This window comes from Lepisma saccharinum, chromosome 7 (assembly GCF_977018435.1).
Source record: "Lepisma saccharinum chromosome 7, izLepSacc3.1, whole genome shotgun sequence".
NCBI classification, from domain to species: domain Eukaryota; kingdom Metazoa; phylum Arthropoda; class Insecta; order Zygentoma; family Lepismatidae; genus Lepisma; species Lepisma saccharinum.
The window spans coordinates 93,287,649-93,310,429 of NC_139235.1; the positions used below are offsets into that span (position 1 = coordinate 93,287,649).

The window sequence follows — 22,781 nt, forward strand, 5'->3', positions numbered from 1 at the left end:
CGTATGATCCCAATAGAATCCTTGTCTTCCAATAAGTTCAGAGGAAATATTATACAACAAATGCTAAACTAGTATATTTTCATTATTCAATTTTCGTACTTAATAGGTCTTTTGGAGGGTGTGTGTGGGGGGGAGAGTCCTTCCTGTCCCTCAAAAACCGTATCATCCCAATATAATCCTTGCCTTCCAATAAGTTCAACAAATGCTAAACGAGTATATTTTAATTATTTAATTGTCATACTTAATAAGTCTTTCGGATGTGTGTGTGTGGCGGGTTTCTAAATACGTCCTTCGTGTATTCCAATATAATCCATGTCTTCCAATAAGTTCAGAGGAAATTATACAACAGCAGCTAGACGAATATATTTTTCATTATTTAATTTTAGTACTTGATAAATCTTTCGGGGGGGTCCGGACCCCCTTGGACCCACCCCCTAAATACGTTCTTGTCCATGACCTACATAAACAGACGCTGGACAGGTCTTTCTAGAAGGCAGCTCTGCACGATTAAGTTCCTGTAATTGAAATACGTAGAAGTGATGTGATGATCATTACACAGGGGAAGTTTTTGCGGCATCGATTGCTTCTGTTCTAAATCCTCTCTGTAGTTCACAAACGAGTTCTAAGTAGAGACTCGTTAGTGTTAATCCCATGTTTTCAGCCATGAATACAAAATGTCCATTCTTTCGTAAACTGTTGCGTATTTCCTGTGTCCGCTGTTGGACTGGTCCCTTTTTTAAAGAAAGATAAAAGTTCCACTGGTACTGTGCATATAATTTCGTTGTTATTTCAGGCCTTCGGTAAAATTATCTCTGAAGGGACTCGTTCCAATTTCGATTCGCTAATTTGATCGAGGAAAGAGAGCTTATACGATGATTACTTTACAAAATACAGGCCGGTACTTGACTATTTCTGTTACGCTAGTAGAGAGAGATCGAGGCTTGCAGTCCAAAAGTCTCGTCTTGTTGGCGAGTTCAGTAAATCAGAACTTAAATACACGAAAATTTAACATACAGTAAATAAAAACTACTTTACTGAGGCAGTGTTTATCAACCGCCGGGCCGTAACCCAGTACCGGACCCTGGCATCAATCATACCAGGCCGCCATGATGTAATCATCACTTATCTTCATCGTCGCGATTTGCCAAAACTGGCAGAAGAGTGACGCCAAGTAACAAAAGAGAGAATTTGTACAAAGAAATATATGCATCAATCTTAAATTACTATTAGGATTCTAATCGCTTGATATTTATTTGGTGGTGTATCAGAAATGGACATAAGTATATTTGAAATTAGCAAATACTTTTACTATACTGTACGTCCATTCTGACATTTCAAGTCGCTAACTTTTTTAGGTATATCGCGACGATGAGAAAGAATGACAAACGTGAAAGCGCAAGGGAACATCCATTCGAAGGCCAAAGAACTGGAACTCAGTTCGTCCGGTAACGCTCACCGAGGAACGATCCCAGGACAGTTCGCACCAAAGGCGAGAGTAGTAATCATTATACTTTTCCAGGAGTCTGTGGAGCAAGCGAATGCAAGTAGTGTCTCGAGAGTACACGACCAATGAATGCGCTAGAGGAAAGGCGATTGCATGAAGGGACAACACGACTGCAACTACAGTGCAAAAGGTTTAACCTGGCACAGTTCGCGCCAAACCATAGATTTTCTTCTGCTAGCAGACTTTTCCGGGCGTCACGTGAGTGTTTTCAACCATTGGCAGAAACCTTGGAGACAGCACGTGCCTTGTCCTCTGCCTACCAGGGGTCGCCGTTTCCTTCGAGTGTCCTTTGTTGCCACGTTGTCAAGGACGTGAATGTTCTGGTGGTGGAGACATCTGTGCTTGCACCGCCAAATTACCGCTCGCGGCCCGGCCTGTCGCCACGTTTGCTCCCTTGCGCCGAAATCAGTGGCAACAACGTCCTGCAGACGACAGAGAAGGTTTTGGCGGGAGCCGTGCCAGATTCAGGCCCGTAGCTAGAGGGGGGGCAGGGGGGCAAGCCTGCTTTGCCCCCCTGTGAAAAATTCAAAACATATTCCTACCTGGAATTCTCACTAATCTTTACAATTATATCCTCTATTACTCTAGCAACATAACAAAAAGACTTATTGATTTTGTGATTTATTAAGGTGTGTGGGATTCCAAATAATGTCGTACTAGGATTAGGGGGAGAAAATCTCTTCCTGATTCAGATTTTCGGAAATGATTCGTAATTTGTAGTATCTAGAACAGTTGTGACATTTTGAGAAGTCTTGTATGAAAGGTGCCTAATGTGTTTGGATGTTTTTCTTGGATGTGTTGCTATGAAGTGTGAACTGCTTAATCTTTAGTTTCCGAAGTCTACCTATTGGTAATAGTGATTCATGTGGTAGAGAGAGGGAGTGTATATTTGATTTTTGTTACTTAGCGTTGCCTTTCTACCACTTCGAGCTAATCGTGACAATGAGTGATGACGTGAAATTGATGAAGAGACACTCACAAACAGTGCTGCAACCACAGCAGGGGGAAGGGGAATTATCCCCCCTCCCAATTCTGGTCGGAAGTCCAATCTAGGGGGGGGGCAAACATTGAAGTAAAGAAACATGACTAGCAGAATCTAAGATAGCAGTACAAATGGATACTCAAGATGGAATTAGTTTTCAAGTTTTTCTTGAATTTTTCTTCCAGACGCCCAAAGGGCAGTTGCAGGGGCACAGAGGGGCAATTGCCCCCTCGCTTTCAAATTTCCGTAAAATTGTCTTGCTCGCTTCGCTCGCAAGTGCGAATTCTGCTATTCTTATAGTCCAAAGGCCTGGGAGCCAAAACGATCTAATTGAAAAAAAAAAATGTTAAAGAGAATGCCATGGCACCTCGTGAAATTATTTGCGCCCTATTAAATCAATATTGTTTTCAGCTTGCAAATATTTTGATCTAAAGATTTTCCTGCTCGCTTCGATTTCAATATGATTCTTCTCTGTAATGCATTCTAAATTACCAGAGAGAGAAGTAAGGCCAAATATATACTTCAGATTGTTGCTGCTTAAATGCACGAACAATTATTTTGAGGAAAAGGAGCGCGCACATTTGAGAGACAATTCGGCGTATGAATTGATCATGTAATGTATTTAAATAATATACATATATATATATATATATATAATATATCCCTTGTATATGCTGAACTCTGGTGCCGAATGAAAGAAGTATTGCCGCTTGCATCACTGTTCGCACAGCGAAGTGACTAAAGATTAAGCAGTTCAAACTTCATAGCAACACATGTACGTATATATATATATTAAAGAAACTTTAAATACCTACACAATTCATCAAAGTGTAGATAATATGTAACCATTATTATTTAATTAATTTGAATTTTCTTGCATAACACAACACAATGGTGTTGGATTCTCATTAGATTCCTTTGTGCGTAAAAATCTTGCATACTGGAAACTAGAGGGAAACATTATGAAGCACGATTTATAATGGACTTCCTTAATCAGTTCTGCAGAGAAGCCCAAAACTGTTGGTACATATTAATCGTCTATTAACCTTTTGGACCTGTAATTATAAAGTAGATACAGTCGCTATTTATGTTAAACTTTAGCTTTGTATTCTTTGGTATTCCGAAAAGTCATTATCGAAATATTGTTATTTGATGTTGCTCGAACTTTTTTTTGTTCATTGGAGTTCCAAGATATCATCCCTTTCCTGTTAAATATCACTTTTGGAGGAGGGGGACAAGTGCCCGTCTGTACCCTGCTATATCTGCCAATGCAACACAGTATATTAAAAATTTGCCCCCTCTAGGATTGACTTTGCCCCCCCCTAATAAGAATTCCTGGCTACGGGCCTGGCCAGATTAAGCCTTTTACACTGTATATTGGAGCCACAAAGAAATGAACCTTCAGCCAGAAGGCTTCGGGCAAATTCCCTTCCATCCCGGGTCATAGGGAAGCCAGCTCCATTCTATCCCTCCCCTCCCCGCGGGAATACGATGCACAGGACACGCTGTGGTATCACTATACCAGTCGTTTGCAGAAGCGCGCACTGCTTTGCCCCTTTCTCTAACGCTATGCGCTGCGTTTCTCCGCAGACTTCTGGGACGGAGTATAGACTATACCTGGGCCACGCTAAGATCCGGGCCCCATTTACACCGCAGAACGGTTATTTTGACAAAATCCTCTTTCCCTGCTGGCTGCTTCGCAGAGGAGGGGATTTTAATGTTGCCGCTTCTGGCCCAAACAGGAAAGCAAGCGTAGGTCTAATTAGCAAGTTCCTTCGTAGGTAAAAGCGGCAACAGAGGGTCACTTCTACAGGCGTTTCTCGCGCCGGCTATTATCGTGGCCTCACTCTACCTATAACAGTAAAAATTGCTTGCAATTTGTTCGCAATGCTTAATTCAGTATTGTTATTTTTCCCGCGGTGGCTCAGTCGGTAACGCGTCTGACTACCATGCTCAAGGTCCCGGGTTCGATCCCCGGCCGGTTCAAATCCGGGAACTTTTCCAACGGTGGAAGCGGCCCCGGCGCCCACCCAGCGTCGAATAACATGGGTACCTGGGGGAAACCCTGGGGGGTAAAGGCGGTCAGGGGCGTGATGCTGATCACATCACCCCCACTCACGACCGGATCAAGAAAGTGTGGGGCGTTACCCCCACACCCCCTATACGCCTTCATGGCGTAGTGCTATGCACAGGGGAACACTTTACCTTTTTTTAAGCTTTAGGCATTGTAGATAACAATTTTCAGGAGCGTCAGGTCTCTTGCTTTCATAAGGGGAATGGATGAATGAAGCCATGAATATTCACGATATATTTTTGTCTATCCCCAGATGGGAAGAAGGAAGGCGATAATTTCGGTCCCTCTGCCGTGAAAAGTGGAGGAGGCCAGAGGGTGAATGCAGTAGACTGTTCCCCGGATAACACCGAAGCACCTGACTGCATATGCTGTGTTGTTTGTGCGCGCACCTTGTCTGCCGAGCTTGAATATATGAATAAGAAATCCCTGGGTCATAAGCGGTGACCCTGTCTGAGGAACGTGCCAAACAAAACAGCTTCGGCTTTGTCGAAAATGTATTTTCCGATGCCTTGGCGTCAGATCTACGGGCGTAGGGAGAGCTGCTGTCAGAACTCCCACAGCCGAGTCGAATGTTGCCCAAGGTTGCCTGGGTATTTATTTATCCCAATCTTGTATTAGACAGGAATATAATGAATTCTAACTATAGTGTAAAATGAGCTTGGAGTTGAACGGCATTGGAAGTGTCACTATTCATCTTAGCGACCCCGAAAACTATGGATTCCACATTAATATCGGTCGTTTTCGATTATTTTTACATGTCACCCCCTTCTCACCCCCACCCCTAGGGGTGCCAGGGGTGTCTTGAAGTTGAATGGCATTGGGAGTGTCACTATTAATTTTAGCGACCCCAAAAACTATGGATTCCACACCAATATCAGTAATTTTCGATAATTTTTATATGCCACCCCCTTCCCATCCCCACCCCTAGGGGTGCCAGGGGTGTCTTGGAGTTGAACGGCATTGGGAGTGTCACCATTCATCTTAGCGACCTCGACAACTATGGATTCCACACTAATATCGGTAGTTTTCGATTATTTTAACTTGTCACCCCTTCCCACCCCATCCCTAGGGGTGCCAGGGTGTCTTACCCCCACAGTATTTCTTTCCAGATTGTAAGTCATATGTGTACCAAGTTTGGTCGTCGTGAATGTCACCAATTAGCTTAGACACTCCGAAAACTATGGATTCGACACTATTCTAGGTCATTTTTGAAATTTTATTTTTCATCCCCTCACCCCCCATCCAGATAGGTGATGAACTTAGAGTTGAACGGCATTGGGAGTGTCACTATTCATCTTAGCAACCCAGACAACTGTGGATTCCACACTGATATCGTTAGTTTTCGATTATTTTTACATGTCACCCCTTACCACCCCCACCCCTAGGGGTGCCAGGGGTGTCTTACCCTTACAGTATTTCTCTCTAGATTGCAAGTGATACGTGTACCAAGTTTGGTTGAAATCGCTCCAGGCGTTCGAGAGTTATGCCGGAACAAACACACACACACACGCATATATATAGTACGTATATAGATTATACTGAGGATTTACCCCAAAAATTCCTTTCTTTATGTTCCATGCCCACAAAATGTAGGCTTTTAAGTTAAAAATCCGAATCGGGTGATTTCTGAACGAAAATCACTCTGTTGTAGTACCCATTTCTGCCTATTTCAGTCAAAGTGCTTACTTCCAGGCCCGTTGCCAGAATTTTATTTCGGGGGGGGGGGGGGCTCATCCCTTATCAGCACGAACGTCGGCAGAAATATTGTAGACGGGGTCAGGCCATAAGACAAAACTTGATTAGTAATAATAATAATTGCAATAATAATTATTTTTACAATAATAACTATTATAAGTTATTTAAAAAATACTAATTTCAATCCATATTTATTGTTATTATTGCACAAATGGAGACACTTTGCTACTCGATTCACCGTATCAGTGAATATCTAACACAATTGTTGTCCATTATTTTTCTTATATTTTGTAAAATTAGTGTACTGAAAATCATAGTTATTGTATTTTGTTCTTAACTTTTACACAATAGTTAAAAAAAGGCTTTAACAGTTAGTGGTAAATTTTACTCATAAAGTTTATACTCTGTGACCTTTCACAAAGAAAACTATAAGTTTTGGAAACTGTGGATCCATTTATTCTCTTGATTAATTGGTAGAATATAAAATTATAACCTGGTTCTTCTATTATACACTAAACTGTTTTCGATGTAATGCAGTTTTACTGTGGTTATAACTTTATTTCTGTTATTAACAATAAAAATAACATTTAAATTAGATATTTGTAGGATTTCAGGGGTGGCTTCAGCCCCCTTAGCCCTCCTCATGGCTACGTGCCTGCTTACTTTCAAGATACTACAGCCGGCCCCCGTGGGGCTTTTTAAAGACTCATTTCCTGTGCAATGTAATGTGAATGCAATAATTCTAGGCTCTTCGGCAAATAGCACTTATACCACGTTTGTTAGAACCTGTCCCCTTTCCCGCGCTAGCGATCGCTCGACAGTTTCGGTGCCAATGAGAAACGAGGAAAAAATCGTCTGCTGGGCAGCGAGGAGCGAATGGGAGCCAGAAGAGAGGCGCTTACGTAGACGCTGTTGCGACGTTGAGTATTTTAATTGGCTGCCTGGCTTTGACTTTCCCCAGCACGGAGAAAAGCCAGCGAACAGCTAGCGCGGGAACCGGGACAGGTTGTAACAAACGCGGGTACGGGGTGACCCTTTTTCAATACACCGTATTGTATGTGAACCTCACTTCCACGTTGTACACCCTGTACTGCACTTTGCAGACTACCGAGGCTCTGGCGTCTGGACCCATGGCCAGCATAATAATCTATGTACTTTTGTTTGTGCTGTGCATATGTGTTTGTGATTTTCTCTCCATTCACTTGATCTCTTCAACATTCATCCTGATCTTCGCAGTTAGTGGCAGAAAAGCGAAGAAAATCAATCAAATCAAAATCACTCAAGTCAAAGTATACAATGTTACAGCAAACATTACAGGCATTATATAGCCTACAGATGATACGAGCAGTGTATGGTGATGCAGCATTATCAAGAACCCAGGTGTATGACTGGTGACAAAGAGACAGAGTGCGCAGTGGAAAGGACAGGTCTTGCCCGTAAAGAAAAAAAGCACGGATGTCGAAATCGAAGACAAAGGTGCTGCTGATCGAATTTTTTGATTCCCAAGGACTGATCCACCATGAACTTGTCTCTGAAAACCAAACAATCAATTAGTGGTATTAAGAGGAAGTGCTTGGTCGACTCAGAAGCGGGTTAGGAAGGACCTCTGTCATTCTGGCCAATGGTTTCTGTTACACGAAAATGCTAGGTCTCATACCGCATTGTCTGTACAACAATGGATCATCACTGTTTAGACTCCTTACGCATGCCTGACATAAAAATATACTTATAATATTTTATTTCATTGATTCAGTGTGACAGATGAAAGTAGCAGAAACTAGCAGTTTGTGACTTATGCATCTTTTCCCGAACACACTAGGGATGGCCAAACGGATCCGGATCCGAAAAATCCGGATCCAAAAGTTACGGATCTAGATCCGGATCCGAAAGTTTCGGAACTGGATCCGGATCCGAAAGTTCCTGATCCGAAAATCCGGATCCGGTTCCGAGAGCTTCGTACCTCAATCCCATTATAATATTACCACACTTTAAAAGGTATTATGATCTTCGATTACAAAGAAATTTTTCATTAGTTAGTCCTACAATAATTTTTTTCAAGTGTTGTTCCTAAAATACTTTGCTACGCATCGGCTAACACACTCGTGCACAAAAATAATCTTACTTGTTTAACATAAAATGTCAGAGGTGATTTTTCAAATGCCATTGAAACGAATATGTTTTCATTCGAATGTATTGGAAATGGAAACACACATAAATGTGAGAAATTCCATTCCAGGATGAAAACTTTAACACATATAACAAGATAGAAATGTTATACAAAAATTATACAATTTTTCTACAGTTACAGTTTTACAAATTAAAATAAAACATTATAATATATGCAGTGTTATATAATTGCAAAGTGTAAGACTAACAAGGGAGGTTATCTAAGTGTCCCCTCCGATTTCCATGAAACTTGGCAGGTGTATAGTGGGGCCCAATGGAAGAAATACGTGTTTTATTGTTTTAGCTAAAAAACGGTTTTAGGGGGCAAAAACCCCTCAAATGTCAAGATGAGGACAAATTGAAGTGAGAATCTGAACCCTGTTTCCCCCTCCGATTTCCATGATACTTGGCAGGTGTGTGTATAAACGAGCCCAAAAGAAGAAATACGTGTTTTTTTTTGTTTCGGCTAAAAAACTGTTTTAGGGTGCAAAACCCCTCCTCAAATGTCAAGATGAGGACAAATTTAAGTGGGCATTTGACCCCTGTGTTCCCCTCCGATTCCCATGAAACGTGGCAGGTGTGTGTATAAACGGACCCAAAGGAAGAAATACGTGTTTTTTTTTTTTTGTTTCGGCTAAAAAACTGTTTTAGGGTGCAAAACCCCTCCTCAAATGTCAAGATGAGGACAAATTTAAGTGGGCATTTGACCCCTGTGTTCCCCTCCGATTCCCATGAAACGTGGCAGGTGTATAGAGGGGCCCAAAGGAAGAAATACGTGTTTTTCTGTTTCAGCTAAAAGCTGTTTTAGGGGGCAAAATCCCCTCAAATGTCAAGATGAGGACAAATTGAAGTAAGGATCTGACCCCTGTGTTCCCCTCCGATTTCCATGAAATTTGGCAGGTGTATAGAGAGGCCCTATGCCCCCTGCTTCTTCCTATGCCATATTTACGTGGTTTCGGGGTCGGATCCCCATTTCAATTTCTCCTCATCTTGATATTTGAGGGGGTTCCCCCTAAAACAGTTTTTTTTTTAGCTGAAACACCAAAACACGTATTTCTTCCTTTGGGCCCCTCCACACACCTGCCAAATTTCATGGAAATCGGAGGGGGAAACTTAGGCCGCTCTTGTAAATGTATTAATTAATTACAAATCGCGCACGCGCGCGCACACACTATATATATGTGTGTATATATGTATATTATATATACAGGGTGATTGGTAATTCGACCTATTCCTGGAAAGGGGTAATACTAGAACACATTTGCAACAAATTTGACCCTATGCACCGGGGGTCGGAAATCAATGGGTTTCGAGTTATTGCAGTTTGTAGATTTTCGTGACATATTCCGACTTGCGACCAAAAAACTACTAATTCTGAAAAAACTACTACACCCTGAGCATATAATCGACATGTTGCTAACAGCTGACGAATGAGTGACTACTGGGGAAAAAATTCATGCCCAAAATTCCCATACCCACAGAAAGAAACAGTCTTTGGTGCAAACGTCATGAAGAAATTTGGAAATTATCGTTTAAATGGAAGAGGATTACTCAAAAAATTGGTAACACACTTGGCGTAAAAATTACGGAAAAAACTTCCTCGTTTCATAAGCTCTCCAAAAAGATAAAAATGTTGTCAACTGACACACGGGTTGGGGGAAAAATCTGAATAAAAAGCGGAGAAGGCGCGTTGTAGACCTCTTTGTAAAGTGAAAAGAAGTTGTCGTTTGTGAGAAATAAAGGAACGAAAATGAGTGAAATAATAATGTTATTTACTATTCACATGATTCCAGGTTGTCAGAATTAACTGTTACAAAAACTACAAATCCTGCGGCGTACTTCAGACACAATCACTCGCATTGACACTCTGTCTCTTGACAACATTTTTATCTTTTTGGAGAGCTTATGAAACGAGGAAGTTTTTTCCGTAATTTTTACGCCAAGTGTGTTACCAATTTTTAGAGTAATCATCTTCCATTTAAACGATAATTTCCAAATTTCTTCATGACGTTTGCACCAATGGCTGTTTCTTTCTGTGGGTATGGGAATTTTGGGCATGAATTTTTTCCCCAGTAGTCACTCATTCGTCAGCTGTTAGCAAAATGTCGATTATATGCTCAGGGAGTAGTAGTTTTTTCAGAATTAGTAGTTTTTTGGTCGCAAGTCGGAATATGTCACGAAAATCTACAAACTGCAATAACTCGAAACCCATTGATTTCCGACCCCTGGTGCATAGGGTCAAATTTGTTGCAAATGTGTTCTAGTATTACCCCTTTCCAGGAATAGGTCGAATTACCAATCACCCTGTATATGTATATTAGCAGGTAACAATATGTTATAAACACATTCTTACTTTCCAAAGAAGCGCATGTGGGATGACGAAACGGATCCGGATCCGAAAGTACTGGATTCGCATCCGAAAGTTCTGGATCCGGATGTGAAAATTCCGGATCCGCGGATCCGGATCCGAAAAAATTTAGGATCCGGATCTGGCCATCCCTAGAACACACTACAAATCTTTAAATATAACCTATGTTATTCCTTAATGAGTTTTCTTCGTTTCCTCATTTGAAAGTTTGTAGGCTGTAAATATCACAAACCATGTTATAAGAGGAAAACATTGATGTACGCACAAAAAAAACGCTGGTGCTCAAGATAAAATTTTCATCCGGGCGAGGTGGATTTATGTCGCCCCTTCCTACTTTCCACCCTGGTCCTCCTACTTTATACTCCCAATAAAACCTTGAACGTGTTACATAATTGAATATGAAAAGTAATAACATTATTTATAAATACTTTAAGTATCACTGTTAAAGAGTATGTTTATTATAAGTATACGCATTTATTTAATACGTACATAATGATATAAAATAAACAATAATCTCTCAGCCTAAATTGCTACATGTTTTTGCAATGTACGTATTGTTATAATGTTATGCAGCTATTAATTCTAAAATTTCTCTGGACGCAGTGGTAGCGTCGTCGCCTTGTAATCAAGGGGTCCCGGGTTCGATACTCGGTGGAGGCACATAGTGGTTCGGATCCCACTTTAAACTGTAGGTCCAATCCCGATTAGCCTTACTGTGCATAAAGTGGACTTAAGACACCAACTCGACTCAACTCGAAAATATCTTCTTTTGAGGAATTGTTCAGAATAGCAAAGGTAAGGAAAGAAGTTGTTAAATTTTTACTTCGTTGAATATTTCTTAATAGCAAAGGGAAGGAAAGAAGTTGTTAAATTTTTACTTCGTTGAATATTTCTTTATGCGTGTCTACTAATTGACTATAGGCTTTAACTTTTTGAATAATGAAAACCACATTTATTTTCCTTTCCATCGATTGTCTATTTCTTATACATGATTGTCATCTTTTGTACATATTTTTATTATGTTTATCCTTTCACTAAATCGATATTTATCCTCCCATAATTTATTTTTATTCCTTCACCTTGTGCTGCCATCTATGTTTCTTTTCCAAAACTCCTTTCTTTCCAACTCGTGTTATTGAAATATCTGGTTTATAAGAACAAACAAATAACCACGATTATATAATCAAAATTACGGTTTTTGGTGTTACTCAAAGTAGACACCCTCCGAGGGTGAATGGGCACAATCCTGCTTAGGGCGTCAAGATAGCTACAGGGATCAGAAACACGCAAACATAGCAAGAGAAAGGTGAGAGAGGGAGAAAATAAGTGAAATACAGAAGAGAGGGAAGATAAATAAATACTGGCAGAGAGAAAGAACAAATGGGGAAGTGGGAGAAATAAATAGGGATGCGAGAGGAAGAAAGAGAGAAAGATAAATATGGACGACAGACAGAAGGATAGAGAAGAGAAATCGCAGAAGTTCGATATAGAGAAGGATAAAGAAAAGAAGGAGGGAGGGAAACGTAGAAATGAAGAAGAGAGAAAGTAAACAAACTAAGAGATACTAAAACGGAGAAAAGAAGATCGTAAGCTAAACGAAAGAAAATGCAAGAAAGGAAATAGAGAAAAGAGTTACAATAAAATGGAGGCAGGAAGGATAAGGGGCAATTTTTGCTTATCCTAAGGTGGGGAATTGACCCTCTTGTCCCTCCCTGCGGATTCCCATGTGTCCTTTTCGTTGTAAATTCACAACAAAAAAATACATTTATTTTGCACTGTACTCGCATACAAACAAAAGTGAAGCTTCTCCATTGGAATAGTTGCCTTGTAAACATTTCTACAGTTCTATATGGCAAAGAACGTACATTTATAAGGCAGTTTTTAGTTGTTCCACTGCCGAAACAAGTTCTTCTGATGAATTCTCGGATTACTGGAATCAAGGCCATCATTCCCGAATCCAAAAGTTCTGTCGGGGGATAGCGCAGGCCAGTTCATATATCTTTTAATTTGCTCTCAACACAACACAATACGACTTTACAGTTGTGCAACTATGAATAATTTCTGCGGAATTTTTAAAGTGCAGACTATGTTGAAATTTGCAAATAACAACACAAAATCTGTCAAATTCGTGTTATTTCACGATTTCATAGATATGAAAAATGTGATTAGGACGTATCGTTGTAGCCTCCCCGATGGCGCAGTGGTAACGACGTCGCCTTGTAATCAAGGGGTCCCGGGTTCTTTGCCCGGCGGATGGACATTGTACAGTGGTTCGGATCCTACCTTAAACTTTAGGTCCAGTCCCGATTAGTTTATCTGTGCCGTGTGCCTAAAGTGAACTTAAAACGTATGTCACAACCAACGTTAATGTCCTGCAAGAAATTGACTTTGAGTCTCTCATTCATCAGCTTGCTGCCATGAAAGCCAGAAGGAAACAGTTTTAGGCAAGTGTTCCCTTGTTAACTCAAAGTGTATTATTTTATCGAAATACGTATAATGATTTTTTTTTTAATTAGACTGTTCTATATGTTATAGTTTACAAATGTTATGAATACAGAACATGCAATTTATGGAAGTGAAGTACCATAATAACAAAATTGTTAATAATAATAATCATGTCGACACGGTCCAAAACAAATGACAGTCTAGGTGCCAACATTTTTCAAATCTCCGCTGCCTGTAATAGAGTATTGGATTTTCTCCATCAGATGGAGAGCTTTCAGCTTGGAAAGCCACGCCGCAAAACGATCGTCTTACCTGTGGTCTTACCCTGTGCAATCTGAAGTCATCTTTGTGCTCTGCAAGCTGATACGACCTGGTAATTATAACATTTTCCACTTAAGATGCTCTACCGGGGATTATACTACACGGACGTGAGGTTGACATTTGGGCGGCTTTCCTGAAGGTAACCTCTTACGACCCGTACATTTTTCATGAGTGTCGGACATAGCTCACCGGCAAAAAGCTCACTGCCAGTCTTATATTACAAGCGCGGACAAAAGCTCACCGATAGCGGACATAAGCTCACTTACGTTACGTATAAAATATATACGTAATTTTATGGAGCGATTTTACAATACCGGACACTTCCCCAATTTCGTTCATATTTCGCATACTCAATAATTTAGGGCTCCTAATCACGAATGTGCAGTTAAAGTTTGGCGCTCACGTGTCCAATTTGAAAAAAAAAAGGGGATCGCAACCGACAATGCACGATTGCTCATTATTTACCGCAAGATTTTGCGTTTCCAATACTTAAAAAAACGAAATATATATTCCTGATATTACTATGACCCCCAATTTTAACTATGTTTGCCTAATCTTACCGTGAATGGTTTGTGGGGCTAGTTAAATAGTCTAAATATACGAGTAAGGCGTGAGTTTCAAGTATGATAACACTGTATTAGGTATTGGTCGTAGCCTATGACAAAGGTCTACGATATTAATGTCAGACTCGTTGGTACTGAAATTATCTACAGTGATGTGTATATGAAATATTTCTTCGCACTTCTTAAGTTACTTTTTCTTTAATGTTCTGGTAGCACAGCTGATGACGAAATTGACGTCACGACTCGAAAGCAGAAAGCTGTTGAAGAAAAGCGTGCGCATCTTCGGAACGATAAACGTACTGGGAAAAGTTCACCGTTCTTGGTTATTCAATCTCGCCATTGCACGTGCCTTTTGGATGCCTGTGAATATTGTGAAAAGCACCGAGACAATTTACCGGCATTAAAATGGCCCTGGAGACAGAAGATGGTCCCAAAAGCAGCGAAGCAAAAGGTAATATTTTTTCCGGTGTTCACCCAAGATAACTGCTTCCCCCACGAAGATTACATAACAGTGTCTGATCTATCATTTACGTTAGATTAAACTGCATGTAACGCCGGCAAAAACACGTGGATTGTAATTAGTTTAATCTCCTCGGAACGTTAGATTGCAAGTTGCCTTATGTGCCCTAGCCAGTATTTTATTCGTCCTGTTAAATATAGATTTTTTCGAGAAAACTAAAAAAAGCGAACTTCCAATGCGCAATTTTTTAAAGTGAAATAAATTATACCTTGTAGGTTGAAACAACTTATCCGTATTTTGTACTTCTTGAGAGTAAAATTGTAACCGGTTCATCTAGCATGTTTTAAGATTTTTGTGCTCGCTTTATTTTATGTAGCGATACTTGTAGAGTAATTGATGAAGACTTCCTGAAAGTGGACTAAATTATTGCGGCAAATGTTCGTGACTAATCACAAAATCGGATGAAAAACGTTTGAAAGTATATTTTGTGGCTGTAACCTAAACTACGTAGACAGGTGTAAGAGATTGTCATGTATCACCAGACACGCAGTGGCGGCGATTGGGTCCCATAACTGGGGTGGGGGCCGGTGCCAAAACTAGGGGGGGCAAAGACAGGGTAACAGTTTCATGCATCGGAGACACATTTAAATCTGATATTTTGTCTTTCTCGTGGTTTGTACTTACCAATTATGTATTGCGGAACATAGTGGAAGGTGTCAATATGCTTTTTGCACGAAAACAAACACTTTTTCTGCTAAAATAAACCATTTTCCTTAATGCTACGGAAAGCACGTCACGGTGCGATATCGCTTGCTTTGCGAATTGTAACGCTTCTTTTGTTTTCGAATATCAATGTTTCCAACTCTATTGTGCATGAAAGTTGTAAAAAACCGGGGATCAAAAACCATGCACGGGTAGCCCCACAAACCATTGACGTTAGCCCCAAAAACCATCCACGGATAGCCCCACAAACCATTCACGTTAGCCCCAAAAACCATTGACGTTAGCCCCAAAAACCATCCACGGATAGCCCCACAAACCATTCACGTTAGCCCCAAAAACCATCCACGGGTAGCCCCACGAACCATTCACACGAGGTTAGGTTAGGCCTGTTAGGTTAGGTTCCATTAGCACCCATTTCACCTCTAAATTCATCGAAAAACCATTTTCCTTTCTCGACAAAAACCGCGCGTTTCTCGAAGAAAAAAAAATCGCGTTTCTCGAAAAAAATCACGCGTTTGGAAACCCTGATTCCACTAGCGAGATCGCGTGACTTCCGACGCTAGAGCCATCTGCAGGTACATCTTGGAAACAACGGCATGATGTTGTCGATTTTCACAAAATGCGCAATATTATTACATGAAAAGTGATTATTTATTGTTCTGCTGCATTGTAGGATGAAGTTTTAGGAAGAATATATATCGACGGAGGTTGTAAACCTTGGAGAAACTCATTTCCGTAAGTAGTTTCTTGTGTAAAATTGAAGAAATGTGTCTCCGATGCATGAAACTGTTACCCAAAGACAGTATATTTCCCTTTGTGGATAAGATTTAGCATAGTAGTGCGGGGGCAAAAGTGGCGAAAATTCGGGGGGCAACTGCACCCCTAATCGCCGCCACAGACACACACTTAATATTTAGAGAAAAAAATTGAAGGTGGACACTAGCGTTATTTAATTTGGTATGACTGAAGATGACCAGACCCCTCTCCGATTTTCTTCATATTTGGCATACTTACTAATTGACGCCTGCTAATGACGAATGTGAATTAAAATTTGTCGGAAACGTCTGGAAATTGCAAAATAATTGCGAACCATTGACGCAAGCCCCACGAACCATTGACGTGTGGTTAGGTTAGGCAAACCCTAGTTAAAATTTGGTGTCGAAGTAGTATCAGGAATATATATATTTGCTTGTGAAACAAAAAAATTCGCGAAAATAGACTGTTTCCATTCTGAAAACTAACGCTTTATTTTTGCTTATTTTGCAATTTCTATTCGTTTCCGACAACTTTTAACTTCAGATTCATGATTAGGATGCCTCAATTAGTGAGTATGCCAAATATAAAGAAAATCTGAGAGGGGTCCGGTCATCTTCAGTCGTTCCTTTAATTTATTACCTATATCCTATCTGCCGAACACGCCTCACTAGTTTATTTCGTCACTTTTTACATTCGTACTTACCTATTGTGCGTTACGAAACATTCTTTTAGGTGTAATTTTGCTTCTTTCACGAAAATAACTTCAATTTATGACATTAACAGTTATTTTTGTTCTTCCTTTTTCCACTTCAGTAATACACAATATATCCACGCAGCTTAACTTGCGTAGTGGATATGCAGTGTTTCCAACATTTCTAACCGAAAAATGCCCCACACACCATTCCCGCATAGCCCCCAAAACCATTCACGGTAAGGTTAGGTTAGGCAAACATAGTTAAAATTTGGGGTTAGAACTGGAAAATACCCCAGACACCATTCACGAATAGCCTCAAACATCTCATTCCCGCATAGCCCCCAGACCTTTCATGGTAAGGTTTCGATTGGTTCAGTTAGGCATATATAGTTATAAAAAAGAGACGTTATTTTCTTGTAAAACAACGGCGTGGTTGGAAACAATGACAGGAGATTGTCATGAAACGTGTGCAACATCCGGTTCATTTAGAGAAAGCAAATGTAAGCAATGGCAATTGGGCGTCGGAGAGATATTTCTCTTCAAAAATACATGAATTCCCGGTCAAAGAGATTCAACGATGAAAGAAAACACCTCCACGAACCTTCAAAATGCTACAGAAACTCATTTCGGTAAGTAGTTTCTTCTGTAAAAATGAAGAAATCTGTTTGGCTGATAGGATATTGTTACCTTTAATTTCATTCGGGTGAATCCAAAAATGCATTTATGTGTGTGTGAGTGGGAAGGGTATCACTCACTGCTCCTATATTTTTACTAATTAATCCTTTTAGTAGCATTGAAGAGTAATACGGTAGCATTTGAAATTATGTTGAAACATACCCTATGTTCACTTTATTTTACACCAAAGTAATATCTAAAACCCTTATTCATGAATCTAATTTTTAAATTTTATTTTACATTCTAGAATCAAATGAAGACAACGGGTCACAAAGGGATTCTGGAATAGAGGTGGAGACTGTCCTAGTGAATGGAGTGAATGGTGATGCATGTAACTGTGAACATAAAGATGATGATGAAGTTGAAAAGGGAGAAGTGGAATCAACGAAGGAGTGTGAAAAAAGTGATAAAAAAGACAGCCAAGAAGTTGTGTTCATTCAGGACATGGGGTTTACAGTGAAAATAATGGCTCCAGGAGCAGAAAAATTCGATATTCAGGTATGTGTTGCTTAATAAATCCTCTTGTTTGTGTAGCTGCTTTTATTTATTTATTTTTGTTTTTTTACGAAGCAAACAAATGAATGAGTGTACTGCTTGCTCCACTCAGCTGAACTGATCTCATATACTGTGGTACCTTTACCAGTGATTGTTTCCTGTATAATTAAGTGGCGGCCGGCGGCTACTATAATGGATAGTGCCAACGTGAACAAGAAAAAGCAAACTCCACAATGCCCCCCTGCCCCCTCATTGTGGTAATTTATCCTCCTTTGGTAACGTGGAAAAAAGTGTAATAAGTAATATTGCACTAATCCTATTCATCTTCACTCACCAACCTATCTTTTAAAACACTATTGGACACTTCCCTAAAAACATACAATTACAAAAGGAAGGGGAAAACAAATTATCTCACCTTCTCCTCCCCGATGCACACATATTCCAACTGGACGTCGAAAATATCATAGACATTTCTTGTAAAGGAAATTGACGAAATGTCAAGGAAATTCACATCACCATAGGTGTTTTTTACTTTTTTAAAAAATGAAGTCTGGATCGCCCTTTACATGCATCTACTATCTAAATGTTAATTTAACTTTGGATAAATACTACGTTCCTTTTTCCAGAAGTAGGCAGAAAAGTAGATAGTACCTTTCTCACGAATTACTTCTCAACGGATCTTACAAATCAGTCGTATTTAGCAACTTATCTCTAAAGGTGGCAACTGGCAACTATGTCCCTCGTCGTGCCAAGTGAAGATGGGCTCGGTTGGTGTCTTATGACTAGACCTCTGTCTTTAGGTTCTAAAAAATGTCCTTGTAGGTTCTAAAAATCCTAAAATAGGTTCTAGAAACCATAAATTAGGTTCTAAAGACCTTAAATTAGGCTCGAAAAATCCTGAAATAGGTTGCAAAAAGATTTAATTTGGTACAAAATTCCTGAAAAATACTGATTAGATACAATCGTTAAAAACAAAATTTCACAAGAACCGTAATAACCAAATATTAATTTTCTAAACAAATTTTAATTTCTTTATATCATTTTCAAAATTATCTACAAATTATTATAATACTGCACTAGTGCTGTTAGAAAAAGTTACTTGTTGATATGAGAAATGAATTACGTATGTATAATTTGCTGCACAATATCAGGGTAGCTACTCACTCGTAATTCCTTGAATTCCGGGAATTACACGTGAATTATTGGCACCGGAAATTATGCTGTGAATTATTGGCTCTCGAAATTATTCATGAATTTTGGCAAGACATGAAATAAGGTACAAGCGGATGTTTTCTCTATTCCATTTTTTTCTCCATAGACGTGAAAAATTGCAACTTTTTTATTCCATATCCCAATAAATTTATACATGTTTATAAATTTCCTGAGGCAAATTTCTCTCAGTTTAGCTTTTATTTCATTCATTCTTTTGAAGATTAAAAAGAAAGCTACACAGAAAATAAAACACAGTTTTCTCAATCAGTTTACTTTGTTAGTGTATTTTACAGAACAATCTATCTGACAAACGGATGATTATTACAAAATAATATATCTTGAAGGTGATTAGGTAATTTTTTTTGATACATTGGAATCATACAAACCCTTTATATTGTCAATATTTATGTGTATGGAAGGGAGGGTGAGAGTTGTAATACGTAAGGTTGGAATAGAGAAAACATCTGCTTGTAACCTTGAATTTTTGGAAAGTTTGCCTTGAAACTATGAATTATACTTGAATTTTATCATGGTCCTAGTGACCACTTTGCGTTATCCACACTCAAACTCCACCTTTTGTCTGTGAGGATCATTTCATGTGCTGAAAATTATCTTTCAACAGAAACATAGGCAATAGTGCTAATTTGAGTGCTGAAATATTACTTCCTAAGTAATTTTCGCTAGCTTAGTAGCATCATCAGTGTGAGACGAAAGAGACTGAATCGGTACAAAAATGGCGGGTGGTCAGAGTGGTGCAACAGAATCGCTCCGTAAAAAAGTTAAATTTGTAAATGATTTCAAATGTTATAAATGTCTGAAAGTGGTTAAGAATGGCATATTATGTGATGTTTGTGATTCATGGTATCACTTTGACAAGTGTTGTGATATTAAGGAAGACAACGTTCCAATGAATGATTGGATTTGTGAAAAATGTACCGCCATCTTAGTGACTGAATCAGACCCATATATTTCGGATCCAACAGGAGGCCTTAATGTAAATCAAATTCCTCCAGGTAAGATTAGAGATGAAATTGTTAATCTCAAGAAAATAGTGGAACTTTTAACAGAAGACTTGGAAAATATGAAGGCTGAAAATAGTGAACTGAAAATCAAGCTATTAAACCATGAGGACACTGGACACGCAAACGAAAGTAATAACGCAAATGAGTTTACTTGGAGCAAAGTTGTTCAAGGGAGGGCAAATAGACTCAAAAACCTAGACACAAAAAAGGACTTTACTTCAAATAACCTCTTTGATTTCTTGGAAGTTGAAGAAAATAAATTAGATATTTCAAAAACTGATCATGTGCCTTTGATAAATAGGATATCTAAAAATCCTTCATCACGGTCTAGATGTGCAGTGAATCGCAAAAAATCTAGTGGTAAAGTGAACCTAATTAGTGATAGTCATGGAAAAAACTTAGCAGGTATAATGAAGGAAAATCTAAAGGACATGCATGTGACTGGAATGGTAAAATCAGGGGCAAAACTAAATCAGGTTATGGAAAGCATTGACCAATCAAGTAGAGGAATGAACCTAAATGACTTTACAGTGATAATAGGGGGGAGCAATGATGTCGCAAAGAATTTAGGAGATGATGCTACAAAAACTCTCCAAAAAAATCTGGCAAAGCTAACCCACACAAATGTAGTAGTGGTCAACTTACCATACAGATTAGATTTACCTGAATGGTCTGTAGTTAACTATGAAATAAGTCGAGTAAATGAGAAATACAAGACCATCTGTAAGCATTTCAAAAATGTATCAGTTGTAGATGTAAGTAAATTTAATAGGCCAGAGCATACAAGACATGGTCAACATTTAAATTGGGCTGGAAAAAATAGGTTAAGTAAAGAAATTAGTGAGGTAATACTGAGTATAATGAATAGAAATATGTATAATAGGAAGGAAAGCATAGCATTACCTGATATTTTATCACAACAGGGAAACGACTAGATTTAGCCAGGTCATGTAATAAAACCTGGCCTAGCTTGATGAAACAATCGTATAAATCTAATGCTAACAATATCACGTCCTTAGATATTAATGGACAATACGCAGTTGATGATGGAAATAGTGAAATGAATATCAATAAGCAATTCAAACAAGCAAGCAATGAAATAAATTCCAAAAATAATGTCCTAAGCTTGCTACACCAAAATATTACTAGTGAAACTTGGCCTATAACTATATCTACAAACCAATCTAACTTAAGTGTGACTAACAATATGATTAGTAAACCTGAATGTGCTACTTCTTTATACTCTGAACGATCAGGTGTTAATTTTAGATTTGAGAATTCTCATGGGGAAGTTAGAGCATGTTGTTCTAACTCCCACACTCCATTGGATTTAAAGATAGGTTATCTCAATATACAGGGATTCGGCAAAAAACATGAAATTATTAATGATTTTGCTAATGAAAATAGTTTTGATGCGGTTTGTTTAAGTGAACATTGGTGCCATAAAAGTGAAATTTCCTTCAAAATACTAGATGACTTCTATCTGGTTAACAGTTATAGTAGGGAACAAATTCAACATGGTGGAGTGTCTATATATGTAAAAAATGCATTTGTACATGCTAGTCATAAGTTAGATCTTGAATTCCTCTGTAGTGAATTAAACTTTGAAGCCACAGGTTTACTTATTAGAGACCTCAAAATTGTAATAGTTGTGCTTTATAGATCACCAAATGGGGATCCTACTGTTTTTCTTGAAAAACTTGAGGAAATGTTAGATTTTTTCAGTAAGTCTCAATGGAAACACTTTAGTATCGTAATTGGTGGTGATCTAAACTCTCATTTTGATGTTACAGAAGATAAACAAAGTGTAACTGGATTTAAAAATCTGCTTAGGCAGTTTGACTTTAACTATATGAATAATAAACCCACTAGGGGTTCGGCATGCCTGGACAATGTATTCACAAACATAAAAACATCTCGTATAACATGTGATGTAAGTGTATTTGCATACTCAGATCATGATTCTCCTTGGCTAAAAATACATAACTTAAAACCCTGTGATTGTAACTGTAAGGAATCTAAAATAGTGATCTCAAGACCAATAACGGATGATAAAATATTAAACTTCAGGAATTTGCTCTGTAATATAAACTGGCTAGATCTGTTAAGTAAACCTCAGTCCTTGGATACAGAACACACATTGGCTGATGTAACATTTGAAAAGTTTCTAACGGTATTTTTAGATATTTATGATAGGAGTATTCCCCAGAAAAGGTGTAAAGTTAGTCTCAAAGTTAATAAGAAGAAAATACAAAAAAAGAATGCTGATTGGTACACTCCTAAGTTAGCCGGTATGAAATGTAGGGTTTTACTATACTTAGATTTATTTAAGAGGGATAAGACAGATCAGGCTAAATCAATCTACCTGAGGGCAAGAAAGGAATACAAATTGGCTATAAATGAATCAAAGAAATTGTATAATCTAACTAATATTGAGGCATCCAGGAATAAATGCAAGACTGCCTGGAAATTAATTAATTCGATTGCCAAATACAGCAAAAGAGATGTTATAGAAATCTCCCCTAATGACTTTAATAAGTTTTGTATTAATTCTGTTGAGGAAATTCGTAACAACATTGTACGACCCTCTGAAACAGTTTCTGACTTACTTGAACAGTATAGCGTA

The 22,781-nt window shown here is 38.8% G+C and overlaps 1 protein-coding gene across 3 annotated transcripts in view; it reads left to right on the plus strand.

The window, feature by feature from the left end:
• The window catches only part of clu (clustered mitochondria protein homolog), a 147,645-nt gene that overhangs the window by 71,631 nt on the left and 53,233 nt on the right, over positions 1 to 22,781 (plus strand). For 2 of the 3 annotated variants that reach the window (XM_083125653.1, XM_083125654.1), the window contains exon 2: positions 17,674 to 17,924. In XM_083125653.1, the coding sequence (XP_082981779.1) occupies positions 17,674 to 17,924 (251 nt within the window). Of the gene's footprint in view, positions 1 to 14,378; positions 14,570 to 17,673; positions 17,925 to 22,781 lie in introns of those variants that run through there. The other variant, XM_083125655.1, reaches the window with a different exon arrangement.